The sequence below is a fragment of the Bos taurus genome, chromosome 8, assembly GCF_002263795.3.
Source record: "Bos taurus isolate L1 Dominette 01449 registration number 42190680 breed Hereford chromosome 8, ARS-UCD2.0, whole genome shotgun sequence".
NCBI lineage: Eukaryota > Metazoa > Chordata > Mammalia > Artiodactyla > Bovidae > Bos > Bos taurus.
This window is the reverse complement of record NC_037335.1, coordinates 50,559,131-50,579,823: the sequence shown is the minus strand read 5'-3', so window position 1 is coordinate 50,579,823 and position 20,693 is coordinate 50,559,131. Positions and strand designations below refer to the sequence as shown.

General features: G+C 39.1%; 1 protein-coding gene across 1 annotated transcript in view; it reads right to left on the bottom strand.

Annotated features, from left to right (window-relative positions):
- The window catches only part of RORB (RAR related orphan receptor B), a 211,005-nt gene extending 190,570 nt beyond the window's left edge, over nt 1-20,435 (bottom strand). The window contains exon 1 of the mRNA NM_001192658.1: nt 20,058-20,435. Coding sequence (NP_001179587.1) covers nt 20,058-20,064 — 7 coding nt within the window. The 5' untranslated portion in view covers nt 20,065-20,435. The remainder of the gene's footprint in view (nt 1-20,057) is intronic.
- Nucleotides 20,436-20,693: the final 258 nt, after the last annotated feature.

Below are 20,693 nucleotides of genomic sequence, written 5' to 3'. Positions count from 1 at the left end.
TGATACATAGTAAGAGTGGAGTAAATGTTAGTTTCTTCTCTTACACAGTTTCATTTGGGGTGGTATACACACAAAATTTGTGCCTTACTATTCTGCTATTGTTTATTCTGTCTTTCCACCAGAAAAGCTTCTTGTGATTCCTTGATGATAAAATTTTGCAGAATTTGAAGGTTTTGTTCAAGTGACTTCTCATAAAGTTCATCTTAATCACTGTAACATTGACCTTATCACTTTTGACTCATCTAGTTTTCACCTGTGATGGGGGTCCTTTGGCAATGCCATACTGCACTGTATTCTTTGCTAATGATTCACATTTATCCTTTTTAAACCTCAGGGGTTCACTTCTCAAGAAAAGAGCATTTTGGAATGGTTAAGAACATAGGCTCCAGAGGCAGCCCACTTGGGTCTGAATCCCAATTTTGCTGTTTTTTCAGATGTGTGACTTGGGTGAGTTCTTATCTCTTCTGTACTTCAGTTTCCTCACCAATCAAAAGAACCAAATAATAAACACTATTTTATTATAAGGTTGCCGTGAGGATTAACTGAATCATATTTGTTAGAAATTAGACATGAACATAACAAATGATAAATGCCATATGGTACTTATTTTTTTAATAAATACATTTTCTTGGATTGCCTCCCACAATGACAAAATGCTCAGAGTATACTAAATGTGCAAAATATTTGTTTGTGGGTTAATTGGTCATTTCTTGAGTTACCTTTCCTTATCCATAACTAATTTGAAGTTTCAATTACTTGCATGGATAAGGTATTGAGTCTGGAGATGGGGATTCAAAGATTTTTGACTCCAAGGAGATAAAATACAGAGAAAATAAATATATAAGGAGTTACACTTAACTATTAATTGATGATTCAATATGGGGATATGTGTAAATAATGTACTACAGGCTAATTCTATTAAAATGTGGGCCAAGTTGCCTGGTACTACACTGAATTTCATCATATTCTTAATATACTATCATTCCCTTAAGGCTTGAATACTTTCACTGATTTAGTCAACATTTACTAGATGTCAGATTTTGTGCTAGGTGATGGGAACACTAAGTTCAAGACATGAATCCTGTTGTCAAGGACTTGACAGTTCAGAGCTAGGGTTAGCAAACAACTGTGCACCAAACTCTAGACCACCACCTCTTCTTATAAATAAAGTTTTATTGGAAGACAGCCATGATAATCTAGTTATATATTAACTATGGCTGCTTCTGTGCATCAACATCAAAGCTAAATAGTTGCAACAGAGACTGTATGGGCCATACAGTCTAAGATATATACTAAAGTTTTTGGACCCCTGGTCCAGTAGAATGTACTGAGGTACCTCTTTCTTGAGTAGGATATTGTTTCTATCTCATGACTGCTGATTTTGAGGTCAGTGGTCATCCAGAACTTCTACAGAAAATTGGCACTTTAGAAACTTGGGTGAAATTAAAAAATAGCTGGTTATTGTCCAAAGCCTCTCACATATGGTTGTGCCTAATTATCTAAGAAAAGTTAATGGAGAACAGATTATTTTTCTTGGTTCTTCTTAGAGTTTGAAACAGTTGTCACTTAGGTACTCCATCTAATGAAGTTCCTAAGCAGTTATCAAGTTACTTTATTTTTTTTGGGGGGGGGGCTCCAAAATCACTGCAGATAGTGACTGCAGCCATGAAATTAAAAGACGCTTGCTCCTTCGAAGAAAAGCTATGACCAACCTAGACAGCATATTAAAAAGCAGAGACTACTTTGTTGACAAAGGTCCGGCGGCAGCAAGAACACTTGTAAGCACATCTACGACTTCCCGACTCTCTCTGAGGAGCTGATCAACTAGATGATCCCTCACTTGTATGAGACACAGACACAGTCTGACGGCTTCTACTTTGTATATGACCAGCTGGTGATGCACAACAAAGCTGACTATTCCTACAGCTGGACGCCCTGACCCCCCAAGCCACCCCTTACCCCAGGAGGGTGCTGGGCTCACAGCCGTGACCACCCCAACACTCACCTCTCAACCCCAGGTCTTCTGTCCGAGAAGTGTTGCTGAAGCTCTGAGCCTTGAGTCAGTGTTGGGAGGGAGGGTGCCTGAGGTGCCCCAGTCCAAGCCTATGCAGTCTACTCAAAGCTGTGGTTTTTCTAGTAGTCATGTATGGATATGAGAGTTGGACTATAAAGAAAGCTGAGCGCCAAAGAATTGCTGCTTTTGAACTGTGGTGTTGGAGAAGACTCTTGAGAGTCCCTTGGGCTGCAGGGAGATCCAACCAGTCCATCCTAAAGGAAATCAGTCCTGAATATTCATTGGAAGGACTGATGCTGAAGCTGAAGCTCCAATACTTTGGCCACCCAATATGAAGAACTGACTCTTGGAAAAGACCCTGATGCTAGGAAAGATTGAAGGCAGGAGGAAAAGGGGACGACAGAGAATGAAATGGTTGGATGATATCACCGACTCAATGGACATGAGTTTGAGCAAGCTTTGGGAGTTGGTGATGGACAGGGAAGCTTGATGTGCTGCAGTCCATGGGGTTGCAAAGAGGTGGATATGACTTAGCCACTGAACTGAACTAAAGCAGTTATGATACCAAGTTACTATGAACCTGTAAAAAGCAAAGAGACACCATAGACTAGGAATCTTGGGACCTGGAGCATTCCCCTTTATCCTAGAACTATTCTAAAAGCAGACTATATAGTACATACTATATTTCTGCCAGGGATGTAATTTCTGAGGCATCTTGAAAAGTGATAGTGAAAGTGAAAGTCACTTGGTTGTGTGCAGCTCTTTGTGACGCAATGGACTATAGTCCATAGAATTCTCCAGGCCAGAATACTGGAGTGGTATCCTTTCCCTTCTCCATGGGATCTTCCTAACCCAGGGATCAAACCCAGGTCTCCGCATTGCAGGCGAATTCTTTACCAGGTGAGTCATAAGGGAAGCCCAAGAATACTGGTGTGGGTAGCCTATCCCTTCTCCAGCAGATCTTCCTAACCCAGGAATCAAACCGGGGTCTCCTGCATTGCAGGCAGATTCTTTACCAACTGAGCTGTGAGGGAAGCCCTGAGGCATCTTAGATCTTATATTTTAAAATAAAACTGATAATTTCTCTTTAAATATATTAATGGAATCTAAATCTGAAAATGTTTTGATATCTATATCACACATTTAAAAAGAAAATCGTAAACAAGCTCTTAACAAAAAATTTTCAGTATATATTATTTCTCCTTAAATTCACACTTCCATTTCACTACCCCTATAGAATTTTATTTTAATGTCAAAATTTTTATATTTGAAAGTCTTTTATTAATTACCTGGTAATATTTCTGTGGAACAACAAATATATTATATATTTAAATTAAAAAATTTTCCCCTATGAGTACAAGTTCTGAGTTTTAACTTTCCTTCTGGATTGAATTATTATTATCACTATTGCCAAGTCACAATCAACAAAAATTTTATAATTTTATTACTAATTTTGTATTTGCTAAACATGTGATTAAATATTTAAGGGAAATTCATCTCTTAATAAGCCAGATGGGGCTTTTTTCCCTTCCAATGAATTCTGGTACCTATGCTTGTCTACTATTTACTACTAGAATGTAACGGGGTTTAGCACCAATTCTATTCCTATTTTTGTTTTTAGGAATGTAAAAATGTTAAAAATATATTCAAATAAATATGTAGGTGGAAGTGGAACTAATGTTGCTAAAACAGTTTAATCATTTTTTAAACTCCTTCTGAAATATATGCCTCAAAATAGCATTCTATCATCAAAAACTACCTTCATGATCTATAACTGACAATTTGGTTGTCTTCCTTCAATTTTGTTGAAAGCAAAGAAATAGAAACTACCTGACTTGTAAAAGCACATTTTGCCCTTTCATTAGAATTATTCACTTTCTCAGCATCCAAATCAAACTTTCAAATTGTCCTTTTGTTGCAGTGATATGCAAGTTTTTCCATCTTGGGAATCATGCACATAATAAAATTTGTCTTTTGTGGAATGGAAGTGAGATTACTCGGAGAAGGCAACGGCACCCCACTCCAGTACTCTTGCCTGGAAAATCCCATGGACCGAGGAGCCTGGTGGGCTGGAGTCCATGGGGTCGCTAACAGTCGGACACGACTGAGCGACTTCACTTTCACTTTTCACTTTCATGCATTGGAGAAGGAAATGGCAACCCACTCCAGTGTTATTGCCTGGAGAATCCCAGGGGCGGGGCAGCCTAGTGGGCTGCCGTCTATGGGGTCGCACAGAGTCGGACATGACCGAAGTGACTTAGCAGCAGCAGCAGTGAGATTACTGTGAAAGTGGAGGAGCAAAGGAGGAGCCAACTTTCTCAGAGAATACGTTGGAAAACTGAGGGTGTGTAAAGTGATTCCATTTAGAAAACCTTTATATGTTTCTCAATCTTAGGGATACGGATATTTTGGGGAGAATAATTCTTTGTTTGGGGGGACTGTCCAGTACACTGTAGAATGCTTAGCTGCATTTCTGACATTCACATATTGGATTCCAGCAGCACCTCTTCAATTGTGATAACCAAAAATGGCTCCTGACATTGCTAAGTATCTCCTGGGGGCAAAATTCTCACCTGTTTTGAACCACTGCCCCAGGGGATTAAGTACCCAGGAAAGAAGACTCCTTAGCAGGGAACATCATACTTGAATTCTGTCCTACTAAGTACCAATGAGTTCACAACAGTCCTAAGGGCAAATGGAGATTCATCTATCTCAGAGCATAGGAATATTTAAAAATCTTCCCACAGCCCCACCAGAAGGTATCATTTCATCCTCTAGTTCTTATATTTTGAGACTTGAATATATGTGTCAGTGCTCTTTAACATCCCTATGGATTACAAAGTCCCCGCAAGTGTTGTCAGGAGATAAATAATGGGCTAGTTTAATGAAGGAAAAATGAAGGCAAGTTGATTAATTTTTCAATATGAGTATCCTGATCTTTCCCTCAACATTTGAAGTAATGTATTTCTTACATTGGGCTTCCTTAGTGGCTCATGGAGAAGGCAATGGCACCCCACTCCAGTACTCTTGCCTGGAAAATCCCATGGACCGAGGAGCCTGGTGGGCTGCAGTCCATGGGGTCACTGAAAGTCAGACACGACTGAGCAACTTCACTTTCACTTTTCACTTTCATGCATTGGAGAAGGAAATGGTAACCCACTCCAGTATTCTTGCCTGGAGAATCCCAGGGACGGCGGAGCCTGGTGGGCTGCTGTCTATGGGGTCACACAGAGTCGGACACGACTGAAGCGACTTAGTAGGAGCAGCAGCAGCACTAGCTCATACAATACAGAATCTGCCTGCAATGTGGGAGACCTGGGTTTGATCCCTGGGTTGGGAAGATCCCCTACAGGAGGACATGGCAACCTGCTCCAGTATTCTTGCCTGGACAATCCCATGGACAGAAGAGCCTGGGGGGCTCCTCTCACATTAGTAATAGACTTATTATTAATTTCTCACATTAATAGCCTTCAGAGACAAAAAACAATGTTAACCAACTCTTTATAAGCATTTAATAAGGCAATACCCTTCATTTCCAGTGATGGAGAAAGGTTTTTAGCTGTATATTATTATTATTATTTCTAGTACTTATTGTAAATTATAGCATGTGACTTTCAAAAAGACTAGACTCTAAGGATCTTCAGAGGATGGGACTGAATTCTAGTCACTCGTGTATTTTTGACACTTACGAGAGTGCTTGATGCATAATAGGTCCTTAATAAATGCTTGGTGATGAATGAGTGAACAGTTGTGAAAATATTAAATAAGTTAATTTTTGTAGTGAGCTATTAAACTTTCAACCTTAACCCTATTATCATACGAGCTGACCTCAGGCAAATGGCTGAGCTAAAATACAGTGAAGCATAGACAAATGGTAGCCTTATTACTATGCCAGAGTAATTGCACAGTCACTGTGACACTTATCTACAGACTAACCTACAGAGAATGTGTGGAAATTTTTGAAAGTACAGAAAAAAAAAAGAAAATAATTACCTGATACCTTAATATCACAAAGTAACTTTTAATATTTTTATATGTTTGCTTCAGTGTCTTTTTTTGTGCATTTTATATAGTTTGGATCATGTAATATATACAGTTTTGCATTTTCACTTTTTATTTGTTTTCAGGTTTAGTGAAGTCAGGGATGATGTCTTCCTTGCTCACTATTTTCTCTCTAGAACCTAAAACACATTGTCCAATACATATAAACATTTAATACTAGTGAAGGGTATTAGCTACATGGCGGCTGTACTCAATTGCTGAGTTGTGTCTGACTCTTTGTTACCCCATGGCTCCTCTGCCCATGAGATTTTCCAGGCAAGAATACTGGAGTGGGTTGCCATTTCTTTCTCCAGGCTAATCACAGTGGCTACATATTAGTATTATAGTAAGTACATACTAAATGAAAGTGTGCTCTAAAGAGCATTATAGCAAAGCTTCCCTATATGGTTGAAAATATCGTAATGAGGCTATAACAAATCTTTAGGTATAAGACTTGAGGAACAAATTCTTTTGACACTTTACTTCCTTTGGAGAGATTCCCAGATGATGAATTACTGGGCCCAAGAGTATGCTCATTTTTAAGTGTTTAGGCTCAAAGATTGTACTGAGCCAATATGAATATAAACACCAACTACAGAGTATGTAGTAGGCATTTATATCCAATTCATCACACCCTCCACAATTTGACAGGTGAAGATGCTACTAATATTGTTTTAATTATTTAATAAGTGAAGTTGAGCTTTTTCTTTCTAATCGTTTATTAAGCCATTTTTATTTCTTCTTTTAATAAAACAGTTGTTTACATTTGGGGGACTTTTTTAAGGTGTTAAAACTGCATTTTTAAACTGTTAAAAAAGGTACTTCATTTATCACTTTGGGTTTCCTTTGGCTTAGCTACCCAGGGCACATTCCTATTTAGTCCTGTCCTGCATATCTCACAGGATGCTGTGTGCAGTGTGCAGACGGTGCCTACAGACTCTCGCTGAGAACTATAGAGCATTAAACACAGGCAAGATAGTAGTATACATTTTACCTGCAATTACATTTGTAAAGCAATGAGACTGCATCTGTCAGCTTCTTCAGGTTTATGAAATCCCTTTTTTAAATGTTTTCAGAATTTTCCTTAAGTTCAGCTACAGTGCCAGGACTGACAGAATTAATGAGTATGAAGAAATATTCCACTGTTTCTAAAAGACAGAGTAAGCACAGAAGGTATTTTTATATGAGGTAAAACAAAGAGAATCATCAGATAAACCTACATTTTTCCCAATGTGATATTATTAAACATACTAGACACTAAATGTAAGATGAAGACCACATAGCATGGATTCATATGCAGTCCATCTTCTTTCTAATAGTATCTGTGGTCAAATGTAGTCGAGTTGTGGGAGTCAGGACCATTATATAATAAGATCAATTCAAGTCCTGGAGAATAAATGACAGGGTAGGGTTGGTGTTTCAAGCTATGTTTGCACAGCACAGTTCACACGAAAGAGGCCTGAAAAATCAATAACAGTGCACTAATAAATGTGCTTTTAAAAAATGTGAATGAACTTAATGTGAAAGCATAAAAAATCAATCATATAAATGATAGCTTGATGTAAGGAATATTATGCTTCAGCCAAAATGCAAAACACAGCCAAAATGCAAAACACATTAAATTGCCTTATTGTTAAAGATGAGCAGAGCTTTGCATTTATTCAGAATTAATGTCAAATTTAATTGGTTTTTTCTTTATATTGCTGGGCACAATTAGACATGGCAACCTCTTAATGTTGTCAATATTTTTGTCCTTAAGAAAATATTTTATGCTTGTGCAAAATAGAGAGTTGGATAGGATGATAACAGGCCCTTGATATAAATGGTATATTGATGAGACTTTCAATCCCAGTCAATCAATCAATCAAAATTAATTAAACTCAGGTAAATGGTGGTATGCTCAACACTTCAACCCATTCCTTTACTTGAAATGCTTACGGCCAAAGACAGATAACCCTCCTCTTAAGAAACATAAAAACCAGAGGAGAGAATTGACAAGCTGAGGGACAAATTAATGAATTAGCATTATAAACTATTAGGCGAACGCATGTTGATTACTGAAGAGGAATTTCATATTTTGACATCAACAGGATTTATAGCTACTTCCCATAAAATTGTTTTTCTTAAAGTAGATGCAGCTAGGTTAGGATCTTAGTGGAGGAAAATCTATAAACATGTGATTTCACTAAAAATTAGAAATCTCTGACAAATAAGACATATTTAAATGAATGAAATTAAATTTTAGAATCTGTGAGGGAATAGTTATATTCACAAAATCTTACTGTATGTAATTTGACTTTGTTATTATTTTTACTGGACAGTTTCTATTTAGAATCTGTAGATGTTTCCGTAATTATTATTGTTGTTGTTGTTTAGTCACTAAGTCCTGTCTGATTCTTTTGTGATCCCGTGGACTTTAGCCCGTCAGACTCCTCTGTCCGTGGGATTTCCTAGGCAGGAATGCTGGAGTGGGTGGCCATTCCTTCTTCAGGGGATTTTCCGCACCCGAGGATCGAACCTGCATCTCCTATGTTGGTAGGCGGGTTCTTTACCATGGAGACACCAGAAAAGCCTGTTTCCATAATACTTAATTTAATTTTTCCTGAGATTGGTAAATGCCATGATCATTATTTTAGGAGTGAAACCTGTGGAGAGCTATGGTTTACCCAAGAGGATCTTGTGATTGGATGAAATATAAAGTTTTACTACACTATTATGTATTACTTATATGGCCAAAATACTCATGAGAGATCTGGTACAAGTTTTATTTTGAGGGCCAATACTGGTCAAATGGTAGTCCAGGTTGCATCTGGACTTAGCAAGTATTAATGCTGTAATTGATTAGTGATGTCTGCTGTGGATGCAGGGATGGTAGAAAATAGCACAGCACAGCCTAAAAGAGAAAGCGTAGAGTAATGAAAACAGAACCGGACTCAGAGTCGAAAGCCCTTGATTGAAGTCAAATTCTGGTCTCAACTTCTCTTAACAAATAATTATGGACAAATCATATATTTTCATATTTACAAAAAAGAGGTATAGTCAACACTGGACATTTGAGAAATTCAAAAGACTATTGAAGGAATTCTTTAGGAATTTTAAAAGAAAACCACTTTTGTTGGGTCTGAGACTGTTATCTTCAAAGGAATGGGTTGTTATACATCGTAAGTACTCAATAATTGGGATTTGTTGAATCACATTTAAATTTGACCTGCTATAGACAGTGTCAACTACAACTTTGTCACATACTTTCTTTTACTTTTTGGTCATTGTATATGATATGATATGTATATATATATGATAAGATAAAAGAAAGTCCTTTTTTGACTCTAGATTACCATTCATGTCAACCTTGTTAGATAATTTTTCGGAAATCATTAATGAAATTTCAGTGGAAAAAAATCAGAATTAATTTATTTAAATGCAAAAGAACATCTTCTAAAACTGATAAAATAAATTTTAATTTATTCTGACATGAGTGGCAGCCAGACTGACTTTTAGTAATATTAGTAAATAAAACAAAATAAAATCAAAACACAATTGAAAAGGTATTAATGTTACCTCATTAGCATTCTTTATTATTGGTATTTCTGAACTGTCTTCAGAAAGATACTCCAAAAGCCCTGTTCCTTTAGTACGTAGCTTTTTTGTTTGTTTTTAATGACAGGAATGAAAATATACATGCAACGGTGAAAGTGCTTAGAATTGCCTTTTAAAAGTAGCCAGCATTTAAAATAAAAAAAAAACCAGAACATTGGTGGGCTGTTTGTTTTAAATTTAAGTTTAGAGCAAACTGAATAGGTTAGGATCCTAAAAATTTCTATATAAATTTATCCAAAATATTTATTTAAATTATTGTCAAGAAGCACTGCACCTTAATGTGTTTTCCTGAACAAATGTTCCTCTCTTCAACCAGACTGTGTGGCATTTGCTCATATTCAACAACTGTGGAAATTTGGAACAAGGTTTCTTCTTAAAAAAAAAAAAATGTAATTCCTTTGCTAGGTGCCAGGCACAATTCATGTACAAGTTAATAGGAAATACCGTGTGTAATAATTATATTATTTGACCTGACAATGATAATGGTAGGCAACTATTCATTAGAAACTGAACATGCCTAAGTTCTTTAAACTGATGTGTTATTGTTTGATTCTGAAATCTAGCAGCCAGCAGCCACTGGGTGGTAAACTGTGATTCGAGTGTTCATTCTGGCTCAAGCTCTGTAATGAAACTTTTACTGGGCAACTTGGAACGTGGGCTTTTATGCTAATCCAGTGTTATGGAATCTGTATGAAGCACTTTTGCCAGCCATTCCTTGTACAGGTGAAATTAAACATATTCTAAATGTGCTTTGATAAATAACTAGTTTTTATTATTTTGATTACACTATTCAGGCAAATAAAAATAATACTACTGTTGGAATTTCATATCCTCAGAATCAATTACAAACAAGAACATATTCTGATTCTATATAACAAAATTGTCTTTAAAGAGTCTTTTTAAGGACAAGATCAAAATAGTGATTTAATGTTTACTTGTACTACGCATATTTCCATTAAAACCAGAGTAAAAAAAAATCTAGATTCAGATTTCATATAACATTTATATAAACCATTCTTTGCCAAAGGTTTGATCAACATTTATCACCCAGAAAAGCACATTGGCACAGGCATAATATGAAGTGGCATATATGTCCATTGTCACATAACATGTGACACCATAGATAAGCACCAGAGAAAGTACAGTAAGTGAGGGAAGGAGTGTCCAGAAAACAAGTTGCCTTATTTAATAACTGATTAATCAAAACTCCTTAAAGTTAGAGGGGCCATTCTGTGCCCTCTCTTCCAACCTTTCACCTTTTCAGAAAATCCTCAAAAAAATGGGGAGTCACTTCCTGAATTTTTCCAGTTCCATGACATAAAGCACAATAGCCATTATATTATCAGGGTACGCTGCAACAACAAAAAAGCATCCCTTAATCTAATACATTCCGATTAATAATCAGCACTTAAAATGTATCTATTTTTCAAGAATGAAAATGTATGACTTGTAGAAATTTGAAGATGAAGTTTATGCTAATGTGGAGGTTTATGACCAAGAGTGGTGATTTGGCTGCCTGAAAGTCTCAAATGGTGACATTTACTTTTCTGCACTCTCTCCAGCCCAGAGTCAGGTTTTCAGTTTTGTAGGCTCAGAAACTTGATCTCACTAGTGTCTCAGAGTAGATTAGACCTTAGTACAAGGATTCAAGTTAACTAAGCTCACAAGAGCTAATGTATAATACGGGAATGCCAAATTATCATTTCAAAATGAAGAGCCTAATTGTGAATTGCAGTGGATACTTTTTTTTCAGCTCCAGCAGCAATTTACCTATAGACAGACAGTGCTAGGATGGACAAGGCCAATAGTTGTGTCTCATACTCACATTTCTGTTGCTACCTAGGAGTCCAGGAATTCTTCTTGAAATATGCTTAAGGGATAGAATAACTCAAAAGTCAGCAAGACTATTATGTTGATTTTACAGTTTGATTTTCAGAGTTCAATCTTACATCCAAGTTTCTGGAATGGAAAAGTTTGAAGATTATCACTATGGCCCTCACACACTGCTAACATACCCTATTATTTCAGTGGATTTTATTCTTTCTGATATCTAGTAATCTAAGATACTCTCTGGAGCAGATATCACTATTTTCAGGTAATGCCAGGTATTTAAGTGAAGTTGCTTAGTCATGTCCGACTCTTTGTGACCTCATGGACTGTAGCCTACCAGGCTCCTCCGTCCATGGAATTTTCCAAGTAAGAGTACTGGAGTGGGTTGCCATCTCCTTCTCCAGGGATCTTCCCAACCCAGGGATCAAACCTGGGTCTCCCGCATTGCAGGCAGACGCTTTACCCTCTGAGCCACCAGGTATTTAAGGTAATGCCTTAAACGGTAAAGAAAATGAAACTCAGTATCTACCAGGCATTTCTTTATTTTACAAAGGCAAGAATTTTTCTTATAAAAACAAATGTATAAGAGCACTGTAATTTTTTTATTTTGCAAGTTACATTCTTCTTCACTGTGATATTGTCTAATTCTGTACATTTTCTTTTTGTAATTTAAGAATTACTTTAGAGCTTTCTTTTTTAAATCATCACTTGTAAATTCTTTTAGTAATAAAAGTTTTACTTGGAAACAATACTACTACTTATTTTATATTAGGATATGTTCTTTTTGGATCAGTTCTACTTCCATAAACTAAATTTCACATAACACTAACAATACAAGAAACAACCTCATTTATGATGAACAAATTAACCGAAGGACAGACTTCTATTCATCCTCAGAGGCCCATCTCAAATATCACTTCCCCTGTGAGAGCTACTTGGGTGTTTTAATAGCATCCCAACTGTATTCTGTTCTCCTCTCACTTTATCATAGATTTAACCTCACCAGTTGTCTATGTTTTATCCACGTAGGCATCCTCAGGCTCAATTTTGTGCTTCTGTTTGAGTTGATGCTCAATAAATCACGGATAAATGAATGTGAGTCACATGCATTTCTATTAGTATATATATGCTTGTAGAAGATGAAATCTTCAAGTCTGTCCCTTTCAAAATTAAAACTGAAAACTGAAACATTTAGGAAGATGGTCTTAATACTGAAGTGGATATCTTAATTTGCACTCTTAAAAATGAGCTGATCAATGAGTTTGACAAAGTTTTCAGAACAGGGGTGAATTAAGATTAATTCGTTCCAATTAAGGAAATTTGTATTTAAAAATTATATTAAAAAACTAGCCAGAAGATTAAAAGAAAATAATATTCTTCATTTTTTGCAGCCAGCAATACTGATTTATTTCATGCTAAGTAATGATTATATTCCAAGGCCTTTTAAAAAAGCTTTTGTTGTTTCTTTTTTAAAGGATAATTTTGTGCCCAAATTCAGAGAGTACCTTTTATACTTCTAATTCAATATTAAAGTATTTTATATCTACTTTTGTCACATGATTATAACATAAACCTAACAAAATGCAGGTAGTGGTGTAACTCTCTTTAAAGAAGGATGCTTCTTCAGGCAGTCATATGGAAAATTTAAAAAATATAATTTAAAGTCAACTTGTTGCAATATTCACTGGAAGAAAAGCTTTACTGTGAGATAAAATCTATGTAACAATTTTCTTTAAGCATTCCATATCTTTCATATTCCAGATCTTTCCTATATGTACCAGGATATTGGGTTCACATGAATACAAAGTAATAAGCAGGATAGTAACAAAAAAACACAAGTCAGTAATCAACCAGATTATTTGCCCTTCTTTTTCTGTCTGTAAATCCACGGAATTTGAGAAATATAACCCAGGACCACAAGATGTGACAACTAATCACACACACAAAAAAATGACACCAATAAATACCCTTTTTAGTTAGGTAATTTACAAAGTCAGCATATCCAGCTAGTTAATAAAATATTTACTATGCAAAGGGAAACACGCTTAAGTTGAAGCCAATTACATATGTTCTTTCATAAGAACATGTTTTTGAACAAGTTTTTAGTTGCATGTTTTGGCAAAAGGTAACATTTATATTGACCTTTGTAAGAATATGCCTAAACCAAGATCATCCCAATGTAACTTTAAAACAAAATTAAGATACTATTGTAATGATTATCATAAAGTGAATTCTATTTCTAGTAGTTACAAAATAAGCCCTAACCAAGAAAAATGCATGTTACATTTAATATAAAATACTGTACTTGCTAAAAGTTATTTTTAAAGGTTTTAAATGCTTACTTCTGCAAGGTATTATACACCGTAGGTAAAATATACACTGAATATTATTTTTAACTCCCCAATAACCATTAATGAAATTGCACCTATTATGCAGATAACAAATCTAGGACTTGAAATATTGATGGCCACATAGATGTATTATTTTAAAGGTGGATAGAACAGGCCAAAATTCTAAGTGGCTTGCAATTCAACATAATAATTTTGTGACTCTGTGATCACAATATTTTCTCTCATAAGAACCCATTCCCCAATGCCATTAGTTAACCACATGATTATTATATTTAGCTTGATTCTCTATAAATGCCATTATAACACCTGTGGTTTCCCTCATTAAAAATTGAAATGGATGGGGTCAGAGGTTGAAAGGGCAGCATATGCGCTATGAAAGAACTAGTTAACATAGCTATTATATTGGTGCACTGGTAAATCTCTTTTCTATTCATCAGATGATTAGTTCAATCAATATTTATTCCTCTATGCTCCCTTTGTCTTGTGCTACAAAGGAGACATCCTTCAAATTCATGGCATAAGCCTTGTTATCTATGAATTTGTTGCTTAATTTGAGAGGGAAAATTTTATTTATTTGGCAGTCCTAAATTCTTTGATTCCTTTTCTCTCTAATTGTCATTAGGTAGTATAATGGAGTTTTGTGTAGATTATTTATAAATAAACGCTATTAACAGTTTCTTTTCTATGCGACTGAAGTACTACATGTATCCATTTCTCCTTTTCAAATGCTCTGAAAAGTTGTTTCTGTTTCTCTAAATACGTTTGAATTTGGAAGTCTGGATTGTGAAAGCAAAGATAAGAATGATTTTCTCTCTCAAATATTCATTCTTCTTGTCTGAGTGGGTGGTTATAGGCACATACATATACATATTGTGTATCAGTGTGTATCAACAGACGCCTCCAAAGACTGCTATTATCTGCTAGGGATTCTGTTAAGTCAGAGATTCTATTCAAAGTAAGATAAATATTTGCAAGAAGCTGTAATTGGAAGATGATTACAAAATTATAGGAATAATACTTTATGTGTAGAGTGCTCATTTTATCAAAGGTCATTATTCATTACATTAAAAAAGATTTATTTCATTGGTCTACTTAATTTCTGTCCCTTATTATCTAAGAATGGGAGGAAGAGTGAAACTACAGCTAAGATTGAAAAAGCCTCATATTAATTATTAAGTAAAATGTCCATTCCTAATATTAACTTTTCTGTGTATTTTAACATTACAATAAAATGTTTTGTTAATGTCAATTACATAAAATTAATGGCAATATAATTTAAAGCCTTTTTTGTCTTTATGGAATAGACACAGAAATGATTTAGTCTTCAGAAATTCTCATCATAATACTAGAATGATAAATATATATATAATTTAAGTCATCTCAGTCTCTAATAACTTTTGCACTAATAATATATGTATTCATAACTTCAATTTGTTTTAATCAGGCCAAAATTTGATGGCCTTAACTTTGATATTAATTCTCGAATTTCTTCATGTAATTATTTGCAAGGCTTATATTTCTCCAAGGGACAGTGGCATTGATGTTATTGTTCACAATTTAAAACCTTGCTTCATTTATAAATTTTTAGAACACCAGCATATATAGAATTTTAAAACTTGATAATTTACTGGAGTAATTTTTAACTCTTTATTAATTGGATGCTATAGCAGGTACTTTAAATAAGAGGTATATTATGCATCACAATGAAAAAAATTTAGTAAATGCATTGTGATTCACACTTTTACTTTTTAAGACTATAATGAAAAGTATAAAAACCACACATAAAGCTGAAAAAAAGTTTTACTCGTCTTTTATGTAGGAAAATTTCCTGTATTGAACCATTTAAAAATCCTGGTGCTAATTCTGTAAATGCTACTTTTAGAAAAAGAAGTAGATATTATTATACAGTTGGAATGCCATATTCATGAAGACCAACCCTGAAGCTTAATATTTTCTTGGTGTTGAAAAATTTTTGTTGCTGTAAAATTAAGTTTCATGAGTATGAAGCATTTAAATTTAAAATACAATGTATTTGCACTACATATACACAAGAATAGTTGCTTTTAAGGTTGTAAATAGTTTAGTGTCTAACAAATTGTTACCAAAATAAGTAAATGTGGACATTTCTTTTGAGTATAAAATAAATGTGTTTTTATGTTAAAGTAAAACGGCACATAAACCACTTTAATAATAAAGTGAGAAATCCTTCAAGGGTTTTATAAACAGTATAGCAAATTATACTGCTGTCGATGGAAAATCCAGGACTTGTGAGTTTTAAATGACGGCTACAAAGGAGTTTTAATCTTGTATTCCCCATGTTTATAAAGCCCGCTGCTCAAAGTTCTTCCTTTCTATTTCCATCCTGGTTTCCAATTTCTGATTATCTGAAAATATAGAAAAGTTAAAAGCCTTAAAGGTACTAATATGTACTCCAGAAGTCCAGGATGTTAAGCACCTCTATGTCAAAATACTTGCTATAAATTCACTCAGGATGTTGGGGGTAGGGGAAGGAGAGAGTCCCAAGATGTAACCACCTAAGAAAAAAAAATTTTTTTTTCTGGTGAAATATGTTTTCAACAATACTTGAAATATAGCTTTAGGATTTTTCTTTGAACTGTTTGAATGTTTGCTTTTCTTGGATTATAAAGGCAGTTTAGTAATAATTACTTAATGAACAATTGCTAATGGCTACTGACAGAGATGTCCTTCCAGCAATGTTTTTTATTTGTAGGAAGTGGAATGTTGGTTAGAAATATTTAATTGGAATTTCTGGAAGAAATTAAGATCTAGAACAAGTCTAGGAAATTTAAAGGCCTGGCCGCCAGGACATTCAGAGCTCCAGACTTCCCAAGGATTGCCATACTTCTGAGAGCAAGCTGCTTTTTTCTAAAGTTAGCAGTTTATAAAAATTAACTACCTGAAAATAATAGCTGAAAGCCAGACTTTAGAAATGCCAAGCCCTATCCTTGCTTACAACAAGCGTAAAACCAGATTTCTAATCCCAGGGAGCCACAATCACCTATTGATTGCCACGACATCTGTGCCCCTGTTTTTGGAAGCAGGGTTTTCTGCGGAGGCAGGGCTGAAAAATCCGACCATTTCAGTGCCCCTGTGTAATAAACAGCTGGCAGGCTTCCCAGCAAGGAGTCTTGAAATCCACACCTCGGCTCACTTGTTTCTCACCTATGGTCCGACCCAATTAAAAGTCCTCCCTTCCACATTCAGAAGTTACCCTTTTCAGTAATGCAATCTAGGACGCGGCATCTCTAGACCTCATGTAGTAGGTACCCTCTAGCAGACAAAGGGTGAAAGGCTTTGTGCGCCACCAAATACAATCTTCTCCGCTCCAGGCCAGCCCAGAGTAAGCCGCAGCGCTGGGGACCGGACTCTGTTCATCTGTGGGGTAGGACAATGACCTAAAGATCAGCGTCTCTTAACCCCTTTCTTACCCCAGAGCTACCCTCAGGATAAAGTCTCTTAACTCTCCTAGACTGGCGGGGGCGGGGGCGGGGGCGGGGTGGAGGCTGGGGGTCAGAGTGTGTTTGCCGGGTAGGTCCCTAAGGCGATCATTCGATCATGGACCAAGTTTGCATCGCGCCAAATGCCCTGACTCAGTAGAGTTGCCAAATGCAAATCGTGGAGAGGAGGCTGAGGCACAGACAGGGACCACTGCGGACAGAGGACGAGTGTGTGCGCGCGCGCGTGTCTGAGCGTGCGCTCGTGTGGTGTGTTTGGGGAAAGGGAGTGGGCACACTGTAAAGCTGAGTTCGAAAACCGCCCCCTCCCCCAAGTAGCCCAGGCACAAAAGAAAGTTGATTCGTTTCCGCTCTCACTTGTCAAGTTCACACTCAGGTTCAGCCTGTGACTCCCACAAGACTTCTGAGTAGCCTGGCCCCTTCTCAGTCCTTAAAGCAATCAACCCTGATGACGTGGGAGGGTACAGTCTGTAGGAAGTGCGCAGAGATGACAGAGGAGAGACAGTAAAGTGTAACCGAAGGAGTGTCCAGGAGGTAGAGAGGACTTCGCCACATTTTAAGGTTGATTTTTCTCCAGCACATACCCTAAGGCCCCTTGAGAGCCATCTTAAGTTAGAGCCCTCTGGGACTAGGGGTGGGAAGGTGGGCTTCCACTGCTTTCTCAAGGTGACCAGGAGGCAGCACCTTCAAACTTCCTGAGTCCCCCAAGTGGGCACCTTGGCGGATCTGGACTGTCACTGGCAAATGCTCCTTCAGGAGCAGGGTGATCAAGCTGCAGCCTACTCTTGTCCCACACTTTTCTCTACAATTTACGGGAGAGTGAGTGGCTTTTGCACCCCAGGTCCCAGTGCCCTGTTGGAGTTGAGGGGGTGTGTAGTTTCAGGCCTTCATTCAGAATGTAAGAACCTAGCCATGGGAGCAGTATTGATTGGAAGCAGAGAAGTAAGAGTTGGACAAACTCACTGCCCCAGAGAGGAGTAGGGGAAACTGAAAGGAGAGAGGTTGGTGGTGAGACAGGACAGAAAAAGGAAACGAAGACTAGGATGTCTCTTACTTAAAGGTTCTGCACTCTCCAATTACCTAAGTATAGGTTCTTGAAAGAATCTGGTTAGTGAAGCCCCCAACCAGGACACTGAACAGGAACCAGCTCATGCTCAACGGCCCCACCACTTGTGTGTGGGTCAATCAAGACCGTGTCACCAGGATGTCCCTGCCCCTTAGCTTCAGCTACCTCCCTCCCACCCAGCTCCTTGGACGGCCTCTCTGTTCCTCTTCTTCCTTCCTTCTCCTGCCACGTCCCAGCGCCTAGCTGGCTAAACCCAGTTTCTGCCTTAGCGTCCAGGTTCGGGGTTCACATCCAGCGGAGCAGGGGGGAACATGCCCGCTGCCCTCTCCCTACGCTCCTAAAGAGGTGCTGGAAGTGTGGGTGAGAGGTGAACACAGCCGAGTGGAAGGTGATGAGTGTTGGTAGCCCAACTCTCCCAAGTTCGTCTTGGCTAGCCCACCTGTCGCGTGGAATCAGGGAGGTAGGAAGGTCTGGAATCGGCCGTTTCCAACTTTCCGTTGCCGGGGCCCAGAGAGACTGGCGAAGCAGAGAGGAAAGCAGAGAGGAGAGCTTCCCCACCCCCGCCGCCACCGCCCCGTCGCAAAGAAGGCAGAATGGCTAGGAGGAAAACCCGGGGTGGGGGTGTGGGGCGGGTGCTCAGAGACTTGCACTTATCCTCATGGCACGCGGGCATCCGGCCCACTCTCCGAGAAAAGAGTGAAGTGGCCAAGCAGAAAGTGGAGCAAAGTGGGTCTGGGCACAGCGGGCAGGAAACCTGAACGTCCCGGCACCGAAGGGGAGAAGACAAAGTGATTCCCTAAAGCAGGTCAGGCCATCCGTCCCGGTAGCCCAAAGTGCAGCCGGAGCAGGTGTTCTGCCCCTGTCCCAGGCGCGTCACCCGACAGCCGCCATCTCGCCCAGGGGACCTGCCACAGCAGTCGCTGCCGTGGGTCCTTGCCCAAGGTTCACCCAGCACCGCCTCCCGCAGCGGCCCTTTGACAAAGGAGCCTTCCCCGCTGCGGGCAGCGCGGGCTTTTATCCTGTGGAACTTTCTGCGCAAAACTTTTTCAGAATGGTGCTCGTCCTTGGGCGGCGCAGGCTCGGGCACGCGGACCTGGCCAGGGCGCAGCTCCCGCGCGAGGGACGCGCGCAGGGGACGATCCCGGAATCTGTATCTAGCCCGACACTGCTCCCTCTGCCTACCACTCCTACGAAGGGACACGTCTGCTGACCTGGACGCTGGGGGCCTCGTAACCTGAAGAATGTGTGTATCCGTCCCGACGCCTGCCCCTGCGCCCAGTTAGCCCAACCCGGCCGGCCACCGCCGCGCACCCGGCGCGGTTAGCGGCTTCTGCCCAGAGGCATCTTTCTCCCGGCTCTCCCTCCAACCCGCGCTGGCATCCGCACCCTAGAGTGACACCCCAAAACGGTACAGTACAAGTCAAGGACCGGGAGGAAGCAACTAGAGTCATCCCACTCTCCAAAAAGCGCCTTTCCGCGTCCCTCCGGAACTCCCGGGAGGCATCAACACCTTCCCACAACTTTCTATGCCCAGACCGTTTGCAGCCCACCTGCGAACGCGAACTCAGGAACTGCGCCCCGCCAACCTCTTTCCTCTTCGGCTGGGTGCGCCCCCCCACCCCCCTCCGTTTACCATCTGGCTTGAGTTGGCCGGACCGGGGAGACACGGCGGGCTCGCTTACCTCGCATGGTGTAGCCGCTCTCCCGCTCCGCGTAGTCATGAAGGTGCTCCCAGCCCGAACCCGGAGAGCCCAAAAATCCCGCTCAGCACGAGTGAAGAAGGTAGTCGGTGAAGAGCTGCTCTGCCGAGAAAACCATCCCTTTAGGTGGATGCCGTGGCCGGAGGGTGACGTTTGCCGCCGCCGCTGCTGTGTTAACAGTTTTGATGATGATGGTGGTGGTGACTGTTTTGATGGTTGTTTGGTTGTTTGTTTTCAGGAAGGGTGAAAAAAAAATGTGCGTGCTGGCTGGCTGGTTGGTGCCTGGGTTTTGTTTTGCTATTTTCTTTTTTCTTTCTCTTCAATGCGCTTGGTTTTTAAAAACCACCACCGCCTCCGGCTCAGAAGATTTCTTTTGTGATCACTTGGACTGAGGAGGAGGAGGAAGGGCAGCAGCAGGAGCAGGAGTTGGTGGTGGTTTTGTTAGTTACAAAGAAGAGGGAGAAGGAGCAAGGGGAAAAAAAGGAAACAGAAAAGGAAGAAAGGCGGTGTGGATGGCAGAGCATGTGCGTTTTCACATGACATCTGTGCCTGTTAGCGGATCCACAATGTGAATTTTCACTGTTCAGTTACAGGGAGGAAGGGAGCGAGAGAGAAAGA